At 43.1% G+C, this 23,077-nt stretch overlaps 1 protein-coding gene across 1 annotated transcript; it reads right to left on the bottom strand.

Moving 5' to 3' along the window:
- Positions 1-444: 444 nt before the first annotated feature.
- On the bottom strand, positions 445-22,483 carry LOC110533352 (E3 ubiquitin-protein ligase RNF14). The gene is given in 9 exon segments (XM_021617465.2): positions 445-1,654; positions 1,839-1,969; positions 10,438-10,569; positions 10,571-10,611; positions 10,756-10,984; positions 11,063-11,587; positions 11,681-11,811; positions 11,916-12,074; positions 22,133-22,483. Coding segments are annotated over 8 exon segments (1,398 nt in total). The 5' UTR covers positions 12,067-12,074; positions 22,133-22,483; the 3' UTR covers positions 445-1,596.
- Positions 22,484-23,077: the final 594 nt, after the last annotated feature.

The raw sequence follows: 23,077 nt of genomic DNA on the forward strand, positions 1-23,077 counted from the left end.
GACCTACTCACTGCCACAGTCATACTCTGGACCTAGTTTTGTCCCGTGGCATAAATGTGGATCTTAATGTTTTTCCTCATAATCCTGGACTATCGGACCACCATTTTATTACATTTGCTATCGGAACAAATAATCTGCTCAGACCCCAACCACGGATCATCAAAAGCTGTGCTATAAATTCTCGGACAACCCAAAGATTCCTAGGTGCCCTTCCAGACTCCCTCCGCCTACCCAAGGATGTCGGAGTACAAAAATCAGTTAACCACCTAACTGGGGAACTAAATTTAACCTTGCGTAATACCCTAGATTCAGTCGCTCCCCTAAAAGCGTTTCAATCGGTTACATCACTTGCTCTGAGACCTTGAAGTAGTGGTTCCGGCAAGGCCGCGGCTTTTGTGGAGCGATGGGTAACGATGCTTTGTGGGTGACTGTTGTTGATGTGTGCAGAGGGTCCCTGGTTCGCGCCCGGGTATGGGCGAGGGGACGATCTAAAATTATACTGTTACATATGCATAAAGTGTATAAACTGGCAAAAAAAAAGCATGCACTTAGTTGTTCTACGCATAGTCAGGAAGGCGTGAGATTACATGCATTTTCAAGTACAACGTTAATAACAATGGCTCGAAGATATAAGGATGCTCCTACGAAGGTTCTAACGATTAATGTAGCCTTAAAACACTTCGTTAACCGGGCCATGGACAGGAAGTTGATTGGCTGTAATCACACGTTCACTGTTAATAGAGTGTGACAAAACAAGGAGTCCAATCGCCATAAAACATGTATTGAGAAACAGGCAAAATGTCCTAGAACCCCCATCATAAAATCAAAACAGTCGTTTATATGGTTATTAAAACACAAGAAAACCACTTTTTGGATGAAAATCATAATGTGAGGTAGTAACTAGGAAATGTGATTAAGGACTAATCTTTTTGTACTGAAAAAAATATGTAACTAATCAGTGAGTGTACCTTTGGTGAAAAAGGAACAAAAAAAAGTGTGTCTAAAAATCCTATTCCAGCAACATAACATTAAATATTAGACATTGGCTGAATGTCACATTTGGCAACGCTATATTTACCTTTTTCACATCAAGTTGTTAGCTCATGGTTTGGATGGTATCCGGGTGTACACATATTCTTCCACATAGATTTTAACTCATGATCAAAATAAATAGTAAAAACTTCCAAAAATGTTGTTCTCCATTCTTGATTATAAGATTTCACCCCCAGATCCCAGAATTTTCTTTTCAAATTGAGATTGATAAAACATGGCAACATTATCTGTTCAAATCATCTAAACTCAGCATTAGAACTGTAACCCATCACATTAGAACGCCGTCTTCACGAGCATGCTTTCAGAAAAATACTGGCCCTGAGTATTTGACTTCTGTATGGAGTAAGGTAATGTGCCTGTATAAGCTGGGAATCACTCTCTGCTAGCCAGTTAACCATTAGAAATGACTGATATATTTTGGCATAGTAAATGCCTGATCAATGATGGTGAGAAATGGTGGCGTTGGCTAAATCCATATGCAGTTTGTGTAGTGAGGGTGAGATAAATTGCAAACAAACGAAGCACACTGAGGTATTGCACACATCAGTCCTCTTCATCACTCAAGGCATCATCTTCATCAATATCCACACCCTGGAACAGCCTATAAAACACCAAAGAAACACATAAGTAAAATGTCATTTTTACTCATTATGAAGTCAATAAAAGGTTAGATAAACATTCTATGAGCATAATCCTGATTTATCGTACATCTAAATGGCCACACAAAGCCAAACTTCAATGAAGCCTTCCAAAAAAGGAAAGAGGACAATAACAAAGCTACTCACTGGTTGTAGCAAGGCGAGGAGGGGTTATTGAAGTGGCTGTAGGGGTTGACAAGTGTGAGCTGGCCCAGACACAGCCAGCAGAAGTACTGCTTACACGAGGTGCAAGTCATCTTATTGCAGCCATCTACCTTCTACACAGAGAAACCAGAGAAGATGATCAATCAAATTAACCTATATATAGAATCATGGGGGTTAAAACAACCCAAAAAATCCCATGACTGAATCTTGTCAGATCGATTGTCTGGGTCCAAGTTAACCTCCGCTTCATGTTAGAAAGTCACGACCATCATAGTTAAGGAAAGAAGATCATTTTGTACTGATTCGAGTCCCCTTGCTTAAGGGGTCCGTGGTCCTCCTTGGGATAAATGTTTATGTAGAAGGACTGAGAAGCTCAGTTCAGGTGACATTCTACTCCAGAATTAATTAAAATAAAATGCTAAAATATAAATTCCACTTCCAGAAATTGGCCCAATAACAATTATTTTACCATATTGGACCATGTATATAGCTTATTCATATTCTATATTATCAAATGCGCTATTAGCAATAAGAAGGAATACCTGTAGCCCAAATGATGGTTATATCCACGGGGCAGACGGGTTTAGGGCCATGAAATATTGTGTGGATGAAGGGTGGGTGGGTGGCATGCGAGTTTAATAAAGAGAAAATAATACCTTAAAAAAATCCATGAGTCTATAATTCTTGTTCAATTTATATGCTACAGATTTTTTTCTTACATCATTTTCAACTGTCTGGCAATAGTGTGTAAGCCTAAACTTTAGGCTTACACACACTACTGTACGCGCGCAAAATAGCCTACACTTTTGGAGACGCGCAGAAAAAGTTCATGTCGATCCACAGAGGCAAAAAGGACAATGTCAGAGTTGACAATAAAGAGGGCAAAAAAAGGAATGTTTGGGAAAGATGTGGTGAAATTGTAAAAGAGGATGATAGCAGTGAGGTTACAGTACGTGATGGTTGTGAAGCGCTACAAAAATCTGACATTCAAAGATGGGGACTTCAAACAGGCCTATGCCACGTCAAGGGAACTGTAGCCTAGACACTGACTGTTATGAGGATTCTGTGTTATGCACTATAGCCCGTTACCATATACAGTGCCTTGCGAAAGTATTCGGCCCCCTTGAACTTTGCGACCTTTTGCCACATTTCAGGCTTCAAACAAAGATATAAAACTGTATTTTTTTGTGAAGAATCAACAACAAGTGGGACACAATCATGAAGTGGAACGACATTTATTGGATATTTTAAACTTTTTTTAACAAATCAAAAACTGAAAAATTGGGCGTGCAAAATTATTCAGCCCCTTTACTTTCAGTGCAGCAAACTCTCTCCAGAGGTTCAGTGAGGATCTCTGAATGATCCAATGTTGACCTAAATGACTAATGATGATAAATACAATCCAACTGTGTGTAATCAAGTCTCCGTATAAATGCACCTGCACTGTGATAGTCTCAGAGGTCCGTTAAAAGCGCAGAGAGCATCATGAAGAACAAGGAACACACCAGGCAGGTCCGAGATACTGTTGTGAAGAAGTTGAAAGCCGGATTTGGATACAAAAATATTTCCCAAGCTTTAAACATCCCAAGGAGCACTGTGCAAGCGATAATATTGAAATGGAAGGAGTATCAGACCACTGCAAATCTACCGAGACCTGGCCGTCCCTCTAAACTTTCAGCTCATACAAGGAGAAGACTGATCAGAGATGCAGCCAAGAGGCCCATGATCACTCTGGATGAACTGCAGAGATCTACAGCTGAGGTGAGAGACTCTGTCCATAGGACAACAATCAGTTGTATATTGCACAAATCTGGCCTTTATGGAAGAGTGGCAAGAAGAAAGCCATTTCTTAAAGATATCCATAAAAAGTGTCGTTTAAGTTTGCCACAAGCCACCTGGGAGACACACCAAACATGTGGAAGAAGGTGCTCTGGTCAGATGAAACCAAAATTGAACTTTTTGGCAACAATGCAAAACGTTATGTTTGGCGTAAAAGCAACACAGCTGAACACACCATCCCCACTGTCAAACATGGTGGTGGCAGTATCATGGTTTGGGCCTGCTTTTCTTCAGCAGGGACAGGGAAGATGGTTAAAATTGATGGGAAGATGGATGGAGCCAAATACAGGACCATTCTGGAAGAAAACCTGATGGAGTCTGCAAAAGACCTGAGACTGGGACGGAGATTTGTCTTCCAACAAGACAATGATCCAAAACACAAAGCAAAATCTACAATGGAATGGTTCAATAATAAACATATCCAGGTGTTAGAATGGCCAAGTCAAAGTCCAGACCTGAATCCAATCGAGAATCTGTGGAAAGAACTGAAAACTGCTGTTCACAAATGCTCTCCATCCAACCTCACTGAGCTCGAGCTGTTTTGCAAGGAGGAATGGGAAAAAATGTCAGTCTCTCGATGTGCAAAACTGATAGAGACATACCCCAAGCGACTTACAGCTGTAATCGCAGCAAAAGGTGGCGCTACAAAGTATTAACTTAAGGGGGCTGAATAAATTTGCACGCCCAATTTTTCAGTTTTTGATTTGTTAAAAAAGTTTGAAATATCCAATAAATGTTGTTCCACTTCATGATTGTGTCCCACTTGTTGTTGATTCTTCACAAAAAAATACAGTTTTATATCTTTTTGTTTGAAGCCTGAAATGTGGCAAAAGGTCGCAAAGTTCAAGGGGGCCGAATACTTTCGCAAGGCACTGTATGTGATTGAATATTATCTGCTCTTGGCTTGTGTGGATGTATGTATGTGTTATGCAACATAGCGGACTTGAAACATTGTTAACAGTTTCAGGGCCATGGGCCTTTCTCATGATGGAAAAATACAGAATAACATGAAGACAGGAACTGTGCAATGAGTTGGGGGAGGCACATTCAGAACGTAGTGCTGCAAGAACAAACGGTCTTTTGTTAGATAACAGGAGCCAGGTGCCTGATAACTGTATATTCTACACAGCTACAACACTGACCGCTGAAGCGCTTAGGGGGCTGGGACCAGCTCTGCGCCAACAATCAACGATAGGCTGGGTGAGTCTAAACCACGCCCAGTCTCTAATCTGACAGGCCGGCTCGGAAGCAGGAACTATTTCTGTCAGAGTATATTTATAATATCTTTGTCAAGAACAAGTCAGTTCTCTGTTTGCCCAATACGAAAATTGCATTTACCACTTATTGCTTAGCTAATAAAAAATACATTGCATACAATCGGTGACCCATTGTCATATTTATCCTGATACCAGATTCGAATTGATGCGACCCTAACACTGTGTCTATAACTGCTCACATAGCCTTAATATTAACTCCTGCAGAATTAAGTATTTATTGCAGTAAAATGATACACCAGATGTAGGCAACATTTTGACTTGGGAACAGGAGTGGAGAAATATGATTGATTTATTTCAGCATCTTGAGAGAATGAGCAGTTAGCTAGGCCTATAGTCTGTAGGAGGTGCCATCTTTATCAGCATTATAAAAACAGATAGCATTTCAACTACAAAATATGCATCCAAGCAGAACTAAAATCTTACCAGAAACATGTTGGGCCGTTGAAACAGCCTTCTAATTCCTTAAACTGGTCAAACTAATTTTACACAGAAAGTCTTAACTGATTATATATGTGAAGTCGGAAGTTTACATACATTTAGGTTGGAGTCATTAAAACTAGTTTTTCAACCACTCCACAAATTTCTTGTTAACAAACTATAGTTTTGGCAAGTCGGTTAGGACATCTACTTTTGTGCACGACACACGTCATTTTTACAACAATTGTTTACAGACATATTATTTCACTGTATCACAATTCCAGTGGGTCAGAAGTTTACATACACTAAGTTGACTGTGCCTTTAAACAGCTTGGAAAATTCCAGAAAATTATGTCATGGCTTTAGAAGCTTCTGATTGACTCAAATGATGTCAATTAGCCTATTGAAGGTGAACCTGTGGATGTATTTCAAGGCCTACCTTCAAACTCAGTTCCTCTTTGCTTGACATCATGGGATAACGAAAGAAATCAGCCAAGACTAAGACAAAAAATTGGAGACCTCCATAAGTCTGGTTCATCCTTGGGAGCAATTTTCAAACGCCTGAAGGTACCACGTTCATCTGTAAAACAATAGTATGCAAGTATAAACACCATGGGATCACACAGCCGTCATACCGCTCAGGAAGGAGACGTGTTCTGTCTCCAAGAGATGAACGTACTTCGGTACGAAAAGTGCAAATCAATCCCAGAACAACAGCAAAGGACCTTGTGAAGATGCTGGAGGAAACAGGTGCAAAAGTATCTATATCCACAGTAAAAACGAGTCTTATATCGACATTACCTAAAAAAGGAAGAAGCCACTGCTCCAAAACCGCCATAAAAAAAGCCAGACTACGGTTTGCAACTGCACATGGGGACAATGACCATCGTTATAATGACCATCGTTATGACCATCGCCATAATGATCACTGTTATGTTTGGAAGAAAAATGGGGAGGCTTGCAAGCCGAAGAACACCATCCCAAACGAAGCACGGGGGTGGCAGCATCATGTTGTGGGGGTGCTTTGCTGCAGGAGGGACTGGTGCACTTCACAAACTAGATGGCATCATGAGGGAGGAAAATTGTGTGGATATATTGAAGCAACATCTCAAGACATCAGTCAAAAAGTTAAAGCTTGGGCGCAAATGGGTCTTCCAAATGGACAATGACCCCAAGCATACTTCCAAAGTTGTGGCAAAATGGCTTAAGGACAACAAAGTCAAGGTATTGGAGTGGCCATCACAAAGCCCTGACCTCAATCCTATAGAAAATTTGAGGGCAGAACTGAAAAAGCGTGTGCGAGCAAGGAGGCCAACAAACCTGACTCAGTTACACCAGCTCTGTCAGGAGGCATGGTTCAAAATTCACCCAACTTATTGTGGGAAGCTTGTGGAAGGCTACCTGAAAAACATTTGACCCAAGTTAAACAATTTAAAGGCAATGCTACCAAATACTAATTGTGTGTATGTAAACTTCTGACCCACTGGGAATGTGATGAAAGAAATAAAAGCTGAAATAAATCATTCTCTACTATTATTCTGACATTTCACATTCTTAAAATGAAGTGGTGATCTTAACTGACCTAAGACAATGCATTTTACTAGGATTAAATGTCAGGAATTGTGTAAAACTGAGTTTAAATTTACTTGGCTAAGGTGTATGTAAACGTCCGACTTCAACTGTGTGTGTGCGTGTGCGTGTATGTATGTATGTATGTATGTACACATACCTCATTTTCTCCCAAGTCCCTAAAAGTATTTTTCTATGCTGCATGTATATAATTATAAGTTTACTAAAAACAGCCTAATAAAAAGGTCAGAAATTCTAAGAAACATATCTAAAGTCAACAACAAATCCTGCAAGCCCGGTGTAAAGATATCTTCCTGCAGTCTCGGACTGTAGCCTTGGGACCTCAGATTTTCACTTTACCACATACAGGCATAGTCTGCATTTACCCCATTGGACACATCCTGATGTATATATTTATAATAAATGAATAACAATCACCAGTATTCACTCAGTTTGTTTTTTATTTTTGTTTGTTTCTATTACAAAGTATGTCATTACCTTTAAGAGCTCTGTTGGGCAGCTGAGCCTAAACCACGCTGCTGGAAACTCCCTGCACCACGCTGCTGGAAACTCCCTGCACCACGCTGCTTCCTAAACCACGCTGCTTCCTAAACCACGCTGCTTTCTAAACCACGCTGCTGGAAACTCCTAAACCACGCTGCTGGAAACTCCTAAACCACGCTGCTGGAAACTCCTAAACCACGCTGCTGGAAACTCCTAAACCACGCTGCTGGAAACGGCGCTAGAAACGCTGCTAGAAACGGCTAAACCACGCCGCTGGAAACGCCTAAACCACGCTGCTGGAAACGCCTAAACCACGCTGCTGGAAACGCCGCTAGAAACGCCTAAACCACGCTGCTGGAAACGCCGCTAGAAACGCCTAAACCACGCCGCTGGAAACGCCTAAACCACGCCGCTGGAAACGCCTAAACCACGCCGCTGGAAACGCCTAAACCACGCCGCTGGAAACGCCTAAACCACGCCGCTGGAAACGCCTAAACCACGCCGCTGGAAACGCCTAAACCACGCCGCTGGAAACGCCTAAACCACGCCGCTGGAAACGCCTAAACCACGCCGCTGGAAACGCCTAAACCACGCCGCTGGAAACGCCTAAACCACGCCGCTGGAAACGCCTAAACCACGCCGCTGGAAACGCCTAAACCACGCCGCTGGAAACGCCTAAACCACGCCGCTGGAAACGCCTAAACCACGCCGCTGGAAACGCCTAAACCACGCCGCTGGAAACGCCTAAACCACGCCGCTGGAAACGCCTAAACCACGCCGCTGGAAACGCCTAAACCACGCCGCTGGAAACGCCTAAACCACGCCGCTGGAAACGCCTAAACCACGCCGCTGGAAACGCCTAAACCACGCCGCTGGAAACGCCTAAACCACGCCGCTGGAAACGCCTAAACCACGCCGCTGGAAACGCCTAAACCACGCCGCTGGAAACGCCTAAACCACGCCGCTGGAAACGCCTAAACCACGCCGCTGGAAACGCCTAAACCACGCCGCTGGAAACGCCTAAACCACGCCGCTGGAAACGCCTAAACCACGCTGCTGGAAACGCCTAAACCACGCTGCTGGAAACGCCTAAACCACGCCGCTGGAAACGCCTAAACCACGCTGCTGGAAACGCCTAAACCACGCTGCTGGAAACGCCTAAACCACGCCGCTGGAAACGCCTAAACCACGCTGCTGGAAACGCCTAAACCACGCTGCTGGAAACGCCTAAACCACGCTGCTGGAAACGCCGCTAGAAACGCCTAAACCACGCTGCTGGAAACGCCGCTAGAAACGCCTAAACCACGCCGCTGGAAACGCCTAAACCACGCCGCTGGAAACGCCTAAACCACGCCGCTGGAAACGCCTAAACCACGCCGCTGGAAACGCCTAAACCACGCCGCTGGAAACGCCTAAACCACGCCGCTGGAAACGCCTAAACCACGCCGCTGGAAACGCCTAAACCACGCCGCTGGAAACGCCTAAACCACGCCGCTGGAAACGCCTAAACCACGCTGCTGGAAACGCCTAAACCACGCTGCTGGAAACGCCTAAACCACGCTGCTGGAAACGCCTAAACCACGCTGCTGGAAACGCCTAAACCACGCTGCTGGAAACGCCGCTAGAAACGCCTAAACCACGCTGCTGGAAACGCCGCTAGAAACGCCTAAACCACGCCGCTGGAAACGCCTAAACCACGCTGCTGGAAACGCCTAAACCACGCCGCTGGAAACGCCTAAACCACGCCGCTGGAAACGCCTAAACCACGCCGCTGGAAACGCCTAAACCACGCCGCTGGAAACGCCTAAACCACGCTGCTGGAAACGCCTAAACCACGCTGCTGGAAACGCCTAAACCACGCTGCTGGAAACGCCTAAACCACGCTGCTGGAAACGCCTAAACCACGCCGCTGGAAACGCCTAAACCACGCTGCTGGAAACGCCTAAACCACGCCGCTAGAAACGCCTAAACCACGCCGCTAGAAACGCCTAAACCACGCCGCTGGAAACGCCTAAACCACGCTGCTGGAAACTCCGGTTGTAAAACAATGCCAACATGCAATTGAAGGAGAAGATAAATAAACATGGTAGCAATGGAAAACTAAGACCCAGTCTTTTTTCTTATGACTAAAACTGCTTTCAAAGTGTTTTCTCGCGATTGCATTAAGAATTGTAGTACATTGACAGCTTGTCAGAATAAAATATTCCTCTCGAGGCGCATGTATCTCGCATAAAAAGACAACAAGCCGACTAGGTAAATAGGTCAACTATTATACTATGGGGTTGTCCTATTTAGTTTTAACATTATATGGCAAAAATAGAAGCACTGGAAAGTTCCATTCTGAGTGATAAAGTATAGGTTTTTGAATGACTTAGCCAGCAGCTACAGTCCGAGATGAGAGCTGTGGTGATGTGTATTACAGACTTTCATTCCTTTCATCTGATCATCAGTGTCGTCAACAATCATGCATGTCAGTTCAGTGCACACAGCATGACAGAGAAAATAAAATATTTCAGAATACATTTATCTGGGAATATATTTCATAGAAGTCTGTATTAGGCCGAGTCACCTCCACGAGTGCAGAGATTGTTATTGGACATCTACAATGATCTCAAAAACGACCTCTTCAGAATCCATATGATGGAACTTTAACCTTTGGGATCGGGTCAAAGAGAGGGTGTTTAATATCTGTTCTGTTTCACACATGTACAAGTGTGTGGTGTTTTTTGCATATCAAACTCCCCTGGAGACACTCCGATAGGGGTCATGGGGTCAGCCATTATTGATGGCGACCCGGGAGAAATTGCCTTGCTCAATAGCAAATTAACAAATGTGTTTTACTGGGGATTCGAACTAGTAAGATTTTGGTTACTGGCCGAACGCTCTAACCGCTAGGCTACTCGCAACCTCATGTAGGAGCAGCAAAACATATCCAAACTAAATAACACAGTCTTCTTGTGCAGAGCGCAACATACCTGTATGTTAGTGCCACAGCGCGGGCAACCTTTACAGTTCTCATAGAGCCAGTCCCTGCTGAAGGACTCCTCCACGGCACGCTGGATAACCCGCTTCCCAAAACGCTGCTCCGTGAACTTCTTCCCCCTCGGCACTGGCAGAGATATACTCATCCCTTAGGCCTCGCAGCTCATCTACATAGCAGGAGCGAGAGGCCCCTCTTAATACCAAAACCATTATTCTAACCTCTATTTAGATTGTGCACAGCATATAACTCATTAACATGTCAGGTAATATAATATAGACTATGTAATACAATGTACAATTATTTCCTTTACCTGCTGTGACCTTGCAGTGGGACAGGCCGTGGTATCCACGTTTGCAGAGGGTGCAGAAGGCGTACTGACAGGCAGGGCAGATGCCCATGGTGGTGTCTGGCTCCACCATCACAGCCTGGCAGCAGGACTGGCGAGGGCAGTACACCACATCAGCCATCAGATCCAGGCTGGACTGAAGCAGGAGACGGTCATAACGAGTAAACAACTCCTCCCCGACAAGGAGCTTGACCTGTACAAGGGGCAGTGTATTAGTCGTCACTCATAAGAGGACCATAAGAGCTCATTAAAGAGTTGAGTCAAAAGTTACCTGAGAGGGCATAGCCAAGGAGGTGCACTTGGGCTCGGGGCAGTTAAGACACTGAACGTTGCCGTCGCGGATCTGAATCCCGAAGTACTCTGTCATGCAGGCCTTGCAGTACACGGGCTGGCATTCCTTGAAGCACAGGCAGCTCGAGCCCAGCTTCTCCATGAGGCAGATGCTACAGCAGAACGCCTTGCCGTCAAACACCTTCTGCCTTTGAACTTCGTCAAAGTCCAGTAGCTGAGGTAGGATATCAGTACAGGGGTCCACCACCAGCACAGCACGGGGGTCCAGCTCCAGCAGAGACTCCAGTTTGCCTTCCTCCCCGATTATAGTCCCTGCCCGCTTCACAGCAGCCTTGCTTCTCTTCGAGTCAACCGGAGCCTTGCCTGCCTTAACAACCTCTAGTGGAGACTTGACATCCAGGAAGGCAAACGCCTCCTCCTTGAGGAACTGGATCCATTTGTAGAGGACAACACAGCGCTGGTTCTCCCCCCACAGCTCATCCAGACGCTTGCAGAGAGAAGTCATCTGAGGGGTAGAAAAAAAGGGTTTGTCAGGAAGACAAGGGGAATGTTGTTGAAAGATGTTATTTGATTTCTTACAATGGTGCGTCTGCCTCACCTGGTCCCTTGACAGCCATTTGGAACTTAGTGTATAGACCGGAGATGAGGAGGAAGGGTAGTCGGCAGGAAGTTCAAAGTTAAGCACCAGGGGAGGTAGGAAAGATACGTCATATTCTGTGTGCTTGTCTCCTGACAGAAAGAAACACATTCAATTTCAGGTTAATGTTGATTAAAAAAAAGAAAAAAAAAGGAACAAGTAGTATTAATGTAGAGGAAAGGAAACACATCCTTACCTTTGACTATCAACTTGAAATTAGGAGGAAGTTCAAGGCATAGTTGTATTTCTCCGCCTTGTGCCGATTCAGCTCCGTGAAACTCCTCTTCGTCGTAAATACTCGCTAGAGCAAGCAGCTCATCCTTCTGCGCTGCCTGGTCCTCCGACATTCACATTCCTGTGAGGCAACAACAGTAAAACTAAACCATAGAAAGAAGAATGAATAGAACGTCGCCATTCATGTCAATGATGGTATGATGGGTGGACTGGTGGCCATTGCGAGTGTACCTATAGGAGCAAAGCAGGAAGTTTACCTATCAATCTGTGCTGTCTTCAGTCAACCACAGATTATCCGTTATATATATATATATACACACAACTGATACTGTAGTGGCCACTCTAGCAATGAAAATAAATGTCTTCAAAAATGGAAGGCAGTCATGAGGCAAGACTAGGTGGGACCATTTTAGCCAATGACAGGGCAGATACGCCAGCAACTTTAATATTCACGTTGACTAAGAGACTGACTCCAAGACCACTGAATTGATAAATCTTTTGAGCTCTATGGACTTGTTATCCAACATGTTACTGGGCCCACCCAGAACCGTGGCCGTACTCTGGACCTGGTTATTACCAAGGGGCTTTCTATTGGACCTGGTTATTACCAAGGGGCTTTCTATTGGACCTGGTTATTACCAAGGGGCTTTCTATTGGACCTGGTTATTACCAAGGGGCTTTCTATTGGACCTGGTTATTACCAAGGGGCTTTCTATTGGACCTGGTTATTACCAAGGGGCTTTCTATTGGATCTGGTTATTACCAAGGGGTTTTCTATTGATATATCCTCTATTGTTGATGTTGCTTTATCTGATCACCACTGTCTTTTTTACTACCTTGTTGCCCATAACACAGGGTAATACTGAACGCATTATTAAGAAACACTATCTTATCTCTGAAGTTGCTACAGAATCACCTATTATGCCTGCCTCTCGTGATGATTTAGCTGATAACTTTAATAGTAAATTAAGGGCAACCATTGATGCCATAACTCCAGTACGGTTGAAAAAGGCCACTTCCAATCGGAGAGCGCCTTGGATGAGTGAGGAAACTAATAAATTACACAAAGACAGAGCAGAAGTGGAGAAAGTCATAGTTGCAGGTCCATTATGATATTCTGATAGATCAACTAGGCAAATATAACAAGGCAATTTGAAATGTCAGACGTGCACATTTTTCTAACTTCATCACTATTATTCAGACTAATTAGAGAGTGCTCTTCTCGACCATCACTATTATTCAGACTAATTAGAGAGTGCTCTTCTCGACCATTGATGGCCTGATAAATTAGGGCTGGGTGATATATTGAATAAATTCAAATGTATGTTTTTGCGCAAAATTCCAAAATGTCCGTTTTGCAAGAATCAAGGTTTTTATTATTTTTCATTTTTATATCTGCTTGTTCTCATGTTGTCTAAACTCCTTTGCTCCTCTGGGCACCTTGCCATTTACACCAGAGATCTGTATATAATGACAAGATGCATATCTCCACCCTAACAATGGGAGTCGTTGTCCCAAATGTGGAAAGGCAGGCAATATAAGCTTAGGTCCAAAAAAAGCCCATAGAAATGCATTGGCCTTATTTTAGCAAGAGTGAAACCTCTCGCTGCGCCTCTTCCTTTTTGGTTTACACGCACCAAGCCCCTCCCCCTGCCTCTCACGCCAACAAAGTTGAGAGATCACATCTTCCTCTCTGACAAGTAGTTTCAACAAGGGCTGGGCAATATGGGCTAAAAATTGAATAATTTTTTTTTTTAACTTATGTGCGATTCACTAATATATATCTCACACACACACACACCTTTCTTTAAATAAGTTTGACTATTAAAACAGGTAAAATACACTGCATTTCACCAGTCAGCAATAATCTAATGAATGCAGGGCTTGTGAAGTTATACCTAGGCTAAATATAAGCCTTCCACAACCATAAGGCCCAATAATAATTTAATTAATCATTTCTCCTGCTTTTTTTGTTTTTGCAATAGTCACTAATCTGGCTTTCAAGTCGGTCTCTGAAAATGTCATTTTTTGTTACAAATGTAACTAGAACCATGCATAATGCACATTCACTAATAGTGACAAACTTCTTGTAGCAGGCATTAGGCTATAGAGAATGAACACAGGTCTCATCAACTATTTCTCAAGCCCATGTGATAGTGATTAGCCAGCTAATCTTTAGATTTCAAGTTTAGCCAACTTGACTAGACAGCCAAAGATTGTTATACTAGCTAAAATACTGCTAGCAGTACGTGGTACCCCAATGCTGCGAGTGACAAACTGATAATTAATTTATCCAGAATCAATGTTCATTAATACTTGTTTTAGTAGTGTCTGCTCTGCACCCAATTTGAGTAGTTGAGACATAAAAAGGGTATCGTTAGAAAAGTGTACTTATCCTTTTACACTAAAATAATGTCTCAATGCGTTGGTGTCCATATGACAGATTCTGTTGGACCAAAGCTGAAATGCAAATGCAAGCGAGTTGAAAGTAAATATTTCAGCTTTTATTTTCATAGGATTTTTTGTTTTTTCCTGTGATGCACATTGCATTTCATGTATGACATGTTCTGTATAAATAAAGCTTGATTTGATAGCTTACTTCTTGCTCTAATTTTTGTTTGCCTCTTTCTTTGCATCCTCACTGCCCCTGAGTCATACCAATCATTATTAGAGCCAATAAGGGAGAGAAACTGAGAAACAATCAAATCATTTCAGAAAGAGGATCAAACGGTGTGCTTTCTCTCTGGGTATATAGTTAGGGCTCAAAATTAATGGGTGTCATCCATGGATAAACAAAATATGTCTGGGACGGTTCAGATTGTGGGAATGTTCTGGAACGATATTACGAATTGTGCTGAACTATCGCCTACAAAAACACCCCCCAGAGAGAGCGAGACAGACAGCTGCATGTGAGCTCACATTTTTCAACATATTTTTTTACAAAAGGATAGATTTGGAAGTAGATAAACTTGGATTTTTCAGCAGGTACATATCCAGGATGCTACCCTCCAGAGCATGGCCTTTGCTCCAGATCAAAACCTACAACCTAATTTTGACCAAAATTAACCAGAGATTACTGCTGCCAAGGTTTCCTTTTTCCAAGCTATACAGAGGGTGCTCTAGCAAACAAACAACAGAGACCTGAGGACACCAACCAACCTGGAACTGAGTAAATAGTGTTGTTTGATGGTATTTTGAAAGCCCAGAAGAAAAAAGAAAAAAAAAGTAAGTACATGACAATAATATTTTACTTTACGGGGACTGAATGCGGAGTTAAGGCTCCAAGGACAAATTCAATCATCACTAAGGTGTGAATTAAAAGGTGTCGAGGCCTTTGGGCCCAACAAGTGGCAGGAGTCTTTGAAGCATCCTCTGAAGCCCCCTCCTGCTGTTCAAAGACCATTTACTGGCATTTTCTACATTTCTGCCTCCAGAAATAAAAGCTTCTCCCGTTGCCTGCTGCTTGGATGCCACCTGGCGATTTGTTCACCGTCTGCACTGGCCCGTCTCCCCCTGTCTGGTACAGGTACCCCCCCCCCCCACTCCCCCCTCTCTCCCGAGCTTTCGCTCGCCTCCAGCACACGCGCACTGTTGTGGCGAGTGACTCTGAACTTACAACGGCTAGCTCTAAGTAGTTAAGGCCAAGGTGGGGGTGTGGGCCTTTCAGCTGAGGAATGGAAGGCTGGTGCACTTCTCCAGGTTTGGGAAAAGGTCGCAAAACATCGGAAACAAAGATACTTTGAAAAGTTACACTGAAAAGTTTCCTCTCCTTTCATCCTGCACACTTAAGGTGAAGGTCTACTTTGGATCAACATCTCTGTGAGATGGCCTTTCCACAAATTTAAATAATCAAGTCAAAGAACAGGTCTTGTCTAACTAATTAGATATCTCACAGACAGTGTCAGACTTGCTGTGTCAAACTACGAGCCAGACTACAGAGCTGATAGTGTGCAATCACAGCCATCACATTGAATGTGTGTGTGGGGAGGGGGATCTCATCCACAGCCATCAGTGTAAGTGAGAATTGCCAGTTTGAAATCTGTTGTAGGCTCTATTGATAACAAAAGGATATGATCTGTGTTGCGTGTTGTTCAAAAAGGGAAAGTGAAACAGTACATGATTGGCTTAGGCCTGTATTTGACTGATTGAGGTTATATATGAATGGTGAATGAGTAATAGGCCTGTATAAATATTGAAAAATGTAATATGACTTAAAATGTTGAATGGTAGTTGCACTTCTGATTATACTATTTGTAATTTGCTTGTGACTGACAGGTAACAAAATAAAGAATGTCAAAGTGGAACTACATTGTGGCCTTGTTTTTTCGTAATTTTTTGCAAACGGTAGATCTTGGTTAACATTTGGACTTGGGATGTGATTAGGCTTGAAAAGGTTGGTGACCACTGTGGTAGACCATTCCATTCTTGTGGGCCGGCTAAGGAGGACTGGTGTCTAACTACCTCTCTCAAAGAGTGCAGTGTATGAAGTCCGAAAATTGTGTCTCAGCCACTGCCTGTCTCCAAGGGAGTACCCCAAGGCTCGATCCTAGGCCCCATGCTCTTCTCAATTTACATCAACAACATAGCTCAGGCAGTAGGATGCTCTCTCATCCATTTATATGCAGATGATACAGTAATACTCAGCTGGCCCCTCCCCAGACTTCGTGTTAAATGCTCTAAAACAAAGCTTTCTTAGTGGCCAACAAGCTTTCTCTACCCTTAACCTTATTCTGAACACCTCCAAAACTAAAGTCATGAGGTTTGGTAAGAAGAATGCCCCTCAGAGGTAGTAATCACTACCTCTGAGGGTTTAGAGCCCAATGTAGTCACCTCATACAAGTACTTGGGAGTATGGCTAGACGGTGCACTGTCCTTCTCTCAGCACATATCAAAGCTGCAGGCTAAGGTTAAATCTAGACTTGGTTTCCTCTATCGTGATCACTCTTCATTCACCCCAGCTGCCAAACTAACCCTGATTCAGATGACCATCCTACCCATGCTAGATTACGGAGACAGAATTTACAGATTGGCAGATCAGGGTGCTCTCAAGCGGCTAGATGTTCTTTACCAGTCGGTCATCAGATTTGCCACCAATTCCCCGTATAGGACACATCACCACACTCTATACTCCTCTGTAAACTGGTCATCTCTGTATATCCGTCGCAAGACCCAATGGTTGATGCTTATTTATAAAACCCTCTTAGGCCTCACTCCCACCTCATATCTACTGCAGCCCTCATCCTCCACATAAAACGCCCATTATGCCAGTCACATTCTGTTAAAGGTCCCCACAGCGCACACATCCCTGGGTCGCTCCTCTTTTCAGTTCACTGCAGCTAGTGACCGGAACGAGCTGCAACAAAACACTCAAACTGGACAGTTTTATCTCAATCTCTTCATTCAAAGACTCAATCACGGACATGACAAACATGACTGGCCTTTAGCCAATATTTATGTAATTAAAAGTCTTGTTATAGTTCGGCTACATTCTCTGGCACCTCCCTCATGTCAGTTAGCATTGGTGTGAACATGAGGCTGTAATCAATATGCATTTATACAACAGGTGGGTTTAATCCTGATTGGTTAAAACCGCATTCCAGCCGGTGTCTATTCCACAAATTGCCACCAGCTAAATCTGATGTTAAAAAAAAATGCCTATTAACTCTGCACCATCTGACTGCGCAATCCACTATCAGCCCAGCCAGGCAACTTATAAACTTGATCTCCATCATAAAAAGCATCTAGACATCTCACATTTCTTTTAGACTAACATTTTGTTTTCAACAGCAAAGATTTGTATAAATAAGTTTCTCCGACATTTGCAACATTGAATTTGTTTAAATATTCAATCTTCTGCTGTCCCATAGTAACGGGAGTCGGGAAGAGACAGTGTTTCTCAGCCAGTCGAAATCATGAATCAGCTGGCATCATTTTTATGGATATATAAAAAATGTAAGTCAATTTAAAAAAAGGAACAATGAAACGCAGCTTGTTTGCCGTCTTTCCAGCTTCAGTTTGAAATGATTGTGTTACTGTAGCTGTGTTAGTTGGCTAGCTCCCCTGCACAACAGTGTCCTGACGAGTGAGCATTTTCTATTCCAGGTGAAATCGCGCTTCATTAGCTCATTGTTATGGATGCATCCAAATAAATGTCACTAGAAAACAGCTTAAACAAATGCAGCTACTTCGCTGTTATTTTGGCTGTACTTTTTGACATGACTAAGTTAGCCGTAGTTGGCTAGCTAGCAAGCATGGGATAAGAACATTGCCAGCCAGTATGGAATATTTAGAATGAACGACTGGGTCGTGTCTCTAGAAACCCTAGATTTGTGACGGGACTAGATCTTGTGGAAGGATGAAATAGTATGAAAATTTGTCAGTCATCACTTGAATATGTTGGTAACCCATTGTATAAAATTGATAATGCCCTCAAAGCCGGTGTTGAGGATATTCCCTGCCCTCAACTTCATCTCGGGCATAACACTCTTGCCAATATTTCCTCCAAACACAGGCTTCTCTGGCATTATTCCTGAAATATCTTTGGCTATAATTTTACATGTAGCCTAACTATTTATATAATTATGCAAAATACAAAAAAATTATATTCCAATGTTGGATTTTTTAGAAACAATAAATTAAAATGTGAATTTCTGACTCAGTTGACAGCACCATTTATCTGTCAGTAGTATGCTACTCTTATTTGCCTTTTAAATCACTATGAATGACCTCGGTCCTATGAGTGGACCCATGTTAGCATATCAAAACATATTTTTTAACTTGGGATGGTTCATCTTCAGTTTGGGACAGATTAAAATTGCACTTTGGGACGGTGACAAGCTAGCTAGCTAACATTGGCCATCAAATTTAAGTCAGGAGAGAGAGTGGCGCGCAGAGGTGAGGCCAGAGAGGAACCAATTAACTCTATTACTAACAAATTATTGATTGATTAATAGTCAAATAAAAATGAACTCTTGATGGATCTCCTCTCTCTCCTTCCCAGTGGGATGGATGGCAGTGGAGGCTGCTGAGGGGAGGACGGCTCATAATAACGGTTGGAATGGAGCAAATGGGTTCGATACCATTCCACCAACAGCGCTCCAGCCATTACCACAAGCCCCAATTATGGTGCCACCAACCTCCTGTGGATGACTCGGACATCAGGCTGCAGCCCCACATTAATTGACATTTTTCTGAAACTGGTTGTCAGTCAGAGGCTGCGTTTATATACTAATTTTGGGGTCTTTAAACCAATTAATTGTTACAAAAGGTAAAGAAAGAAAGTCTCTTTGCAATCAGCAAAAACATGTTGGCGCTTTAAGGGTTAACCAGTGTATCCAGAATAGCACTGGTGAAGCTGTGTCTGTAGGTCATGGTGGTTGGAACAGAGAAAAAATAAAGAAACTCAGCTAGTGGGGATGAGGGCTCACCCTCTGCACACACCTGTTGGTTTTATGTACTGAGCTGATGGGGTGATCCAAATATAATGCCTATTAAGTGGCCTATTTGTTTCTCAAAACCACCACTGGCCATAGAAGGGATTTGCCGATTTGAGATTTAAAGCAATAGAACATCTAAACATTGCATTTTGTTTATGCCACCTTTGTGAATTTGACATTATACTAACAGCAAATCAGAACAATGTATGTCAAGGCACTTAGCCAGCTAAAGTTATATCAAATTTTAATTGGTCACATACACATGGTTAGCAGATGTTAATGCGAGTGTAGCGAAATGCTTGTGCTTCTAGCTCCGACAGTGCAGTAAATATCTAACAATTCCCCAACAACTACCTAATACACACAAATCTAAAGGGATGGAATAAGAATATGTACATATAAATATATGGATAAGCGATGGCCGAGCGGCATAGGTAAGATGCAATAGATGGTATAAGATACAGTGTATTACCCCTATCATCTCATATGTAAGATAAGTAAACATTATTAAAGTGGCATTGTTTAACGTGACAAGTGAGTCTGTAGGCAGCAATAGAGCCCGGTAGGATGCTCTCAATTGTGCATCTGTAAGAGTTTGTCAAGGTTTTAGGTGACAAGCCAAATTTCTTCACCTCGCTGTCTGTGTGAGTGAACCATTTGAGATTATCCGTGGTGTACACCGAGGAACTTAAAATGGGGGTGCTCCCTCTGCTGTTTCCTGAAGTCCACGATCATCGGTTTTGTTGACATTGGGTGAGAGGTTGTTTTCCTGGCACCACACTCAGAGTGCCCTCACCGCCTCCCTTTAGGCTGTCTCGTCGTTGTTGGTAATCAAGCCCACTACTGTTGTGTCGTCTGCAAACTTGATGATTGAGTTGAAGGCGTGCATGGCCACGCAGTCATGGGTGAGGGTGAACAGAGAGTACAAGAGGGGGCTGAGCACGCACCCTTGTGGGGCCCCAGTGTTGAGGGTCAGCAAAGTGGAGATGTTTCCCACCTTCACCACCTGGGGGCAGCCCATCAGAAAGTCCAGGACCCAAATGCACAGGGCGAGGTTGAGACCCAGGGCCTCCAGCTTAATGATGAGCTTGGATGGTACTGTGGGGTTGAATACTTATGTAAGAATGCTGTACATACAGCTCAGCATTCCTCTTGTCCAGATGGGATAGGGCAGTGTGCAGTGTGATGGCGATTGCATCTGTGGACCTGTTGGGGCTAGGGTGGCAGTAAGGTGGATGTGATAGGATCCTTGACTAGTCTCTCAAAGGACTTCATGATGACAAGTGAGTACTACGGGGCAATAGTCATTTAGTTCAGTTATATTTGCCTTCTTGGGGGGGGGGGGGGGGGGGGGGGGTTTATACACAGCTGTGACGATAACTGACAAGAATTCTCTTGGGAGATAATATGGTCTGCATTTGATTGTAAGGAATTCTATGTCAGGTGAACAGGAGTTGATATGTTGTTATGGTTACACCATGAGTCGTTAATCATGAAGCATACACCCCCGCTCTTCTTCCCAGAGAGATGTTTATTTTCTGTCAGCGCGACGCATGAAGAAACCCGGAGGCTGTACCGACTCCGACAACATAGCCCTTGAGATCATATTAGGGCTTAGGGTTGTTACAGAGCTACTTATGAGCATAGTTCTAGTTGAAACTGTGTAGCTTCCATACTAGTTAGTCAGGTAATGTTAACATGTCTGTTAAGATTATAACATTAGATCAGCTTTTCCCCCAAACTCAGTCCTGGGAACCCCAAGGTGTGCATGTGTTGGTTTTTTACACAGCCAATTCAAGTAATCAAAGCTTGATGATTAGTTGTTTCTATGAATCAGCTGTGTAGTGTTAGGGGAAAAACAAAACGTGCACCACTTGGGGTCCCCTGGATTGCATTTGGGAAACCCTGTGTTAGTTGATTCTCTTTAACAAGGGTGTCAAACTCATTCCATGGGGGGGCCATGTCTTCGGTGATAGTTAGGCAGACCAATTAGGATATTTTTTTTCATGAATTGATCTTTTTACCAATCACATCAAAAAAGATCTGATGTAATGTGTCAAAATACCAATTAGTGGGAGAAAAGAAAAATCAGAATTGGGCTGCCAGTCTAAACCTAACTATCACAGCCAGTGTAACTTTATAGAAAACAAAAAAACAGCTGACATGTCCCTCCATGGAATGAGTTTGACACCCCTGTTAAAGAGAATCAACTCACAGGGTGTCCCAAAAGCAGTCCCAGGGACCCAAGGGGTGCACGTTTTGGTTTTTGCCCTACTACACAGCTGATTCAAAGGAACAACTAATCATCAAGCTTTGATTATTTGAATCCGATGTGTAGTGCTAAAGCAAAAACGTCCACCCCTGGACTGAGTTTGGGTAAAAACGTATCTAACGTTATCTAGCTAGAAACGTTAACTGACTAACAAGTATGGAAGCTAGCAACCGACACGGCTTCAACTAGAAAGAACTATGTAGAGTGGCTCAGTAACAACCCTAGGCCCTAACACGATCTCAATGGCTAACTGCCTTGACCGACGTATTGATAGTAGCTAAATTAGCTAACTAATGTTAACAGCATACTAGTAGGTAACTCACTAGTTACCGTTTGTTAGGCTAGAAATGTTCGCCTACACACCTTCATTTGTTAGCTATAGTAGCTATCATGAGTAATCAGTCACTGGTTAAAAGATGTAGATTACAAGCATTTTCTGAGATCGTGGTAATGTAACTATGTGTTATTTACCTTATATTCCAGCCCCACTAAAGACTTTTGGATGATGACATACTTCTGTCGCGTTCCAGACAATGCGGAAACTCCCGACTGGAAACTCGTTGGAAGATGATGCTGTGTTCAAGACAAATCGGACATTTCCGACCTGGAAACAAACTCGTTGGTACGCATAATGGAGCGTCCTTAGATCTGCCAGGTAATGGGGTGGAGTGAATGGTATCAAACACATGGACACCATGTATGTGTTAGATGCCATTCCATTTATTCCATTATTGTGAGCCGTCTTCCCCAATTAAGGTGCCACCGGCTGCCTGACCCGCAGGATGCCGGTGCGGAGTGACCATGTTGTGGAGTTCAGCCTTAACCCAAGGGTAAATTATGACCCCCAAGTGGCCAAACGTCCTCATTTCGAAACCCTTTTTTTGATCCTGCAATTCAAGGTTGTCAAACAACTAGTTACTGACAAAAAAAACATTATTTACAATGATTTCTGTAGTAATATGGCGGAATTAAAATGAATCTATTTTGTATATTAGTGGTGCCACTAAACTGAAAATGTGGACTCAATAGTAAACTGTGTGATAAAAGCACCAAATTTCACACAGATGTAGAAAGAGAGATGGGTGTGGCAGCCACTATAACTAAAAAATAACTCAAAGATGTAAATATATATTTAGCTTCCAGTCAAGGTCTCTATACCGAGTCGAGTCTCATCTTTCAGATGCAATTGGAACTGAGTTCATAGCCCATATCATTCCAAAGTTAGAGCTACAAGTCTGTCACCGGCACCCATTTCTTTCCAAAGTTAGAGCAAAAAGTCTAACTGGCAGTGCAAATGCAATCTTAGGTCATACCGGTATGTCACATTAGCTCAATCGCCAATTTCTCAGCCTCTGACTGGTATTCATTCAAAGTGTTGCATTTGTGTGACAGATAAATGCTCATAAGTGGCTAGGA

Source organism: Oncorhynchus mykiss, chromosome 10 (assembly GCF_013265735.2).
Source record: "Oncorhynchus mykiss isolate Arlee chromosome 10, USDA_OmykA_1.1, whole genome shotgun sequence".
Taxonomy (NCBI): Eukaryota; Metazoa; Chordata; class Actinopteri; order Salmoniformes; family Salmonidae; genus Oncorhynchus; species Oncorhynchus mykiss.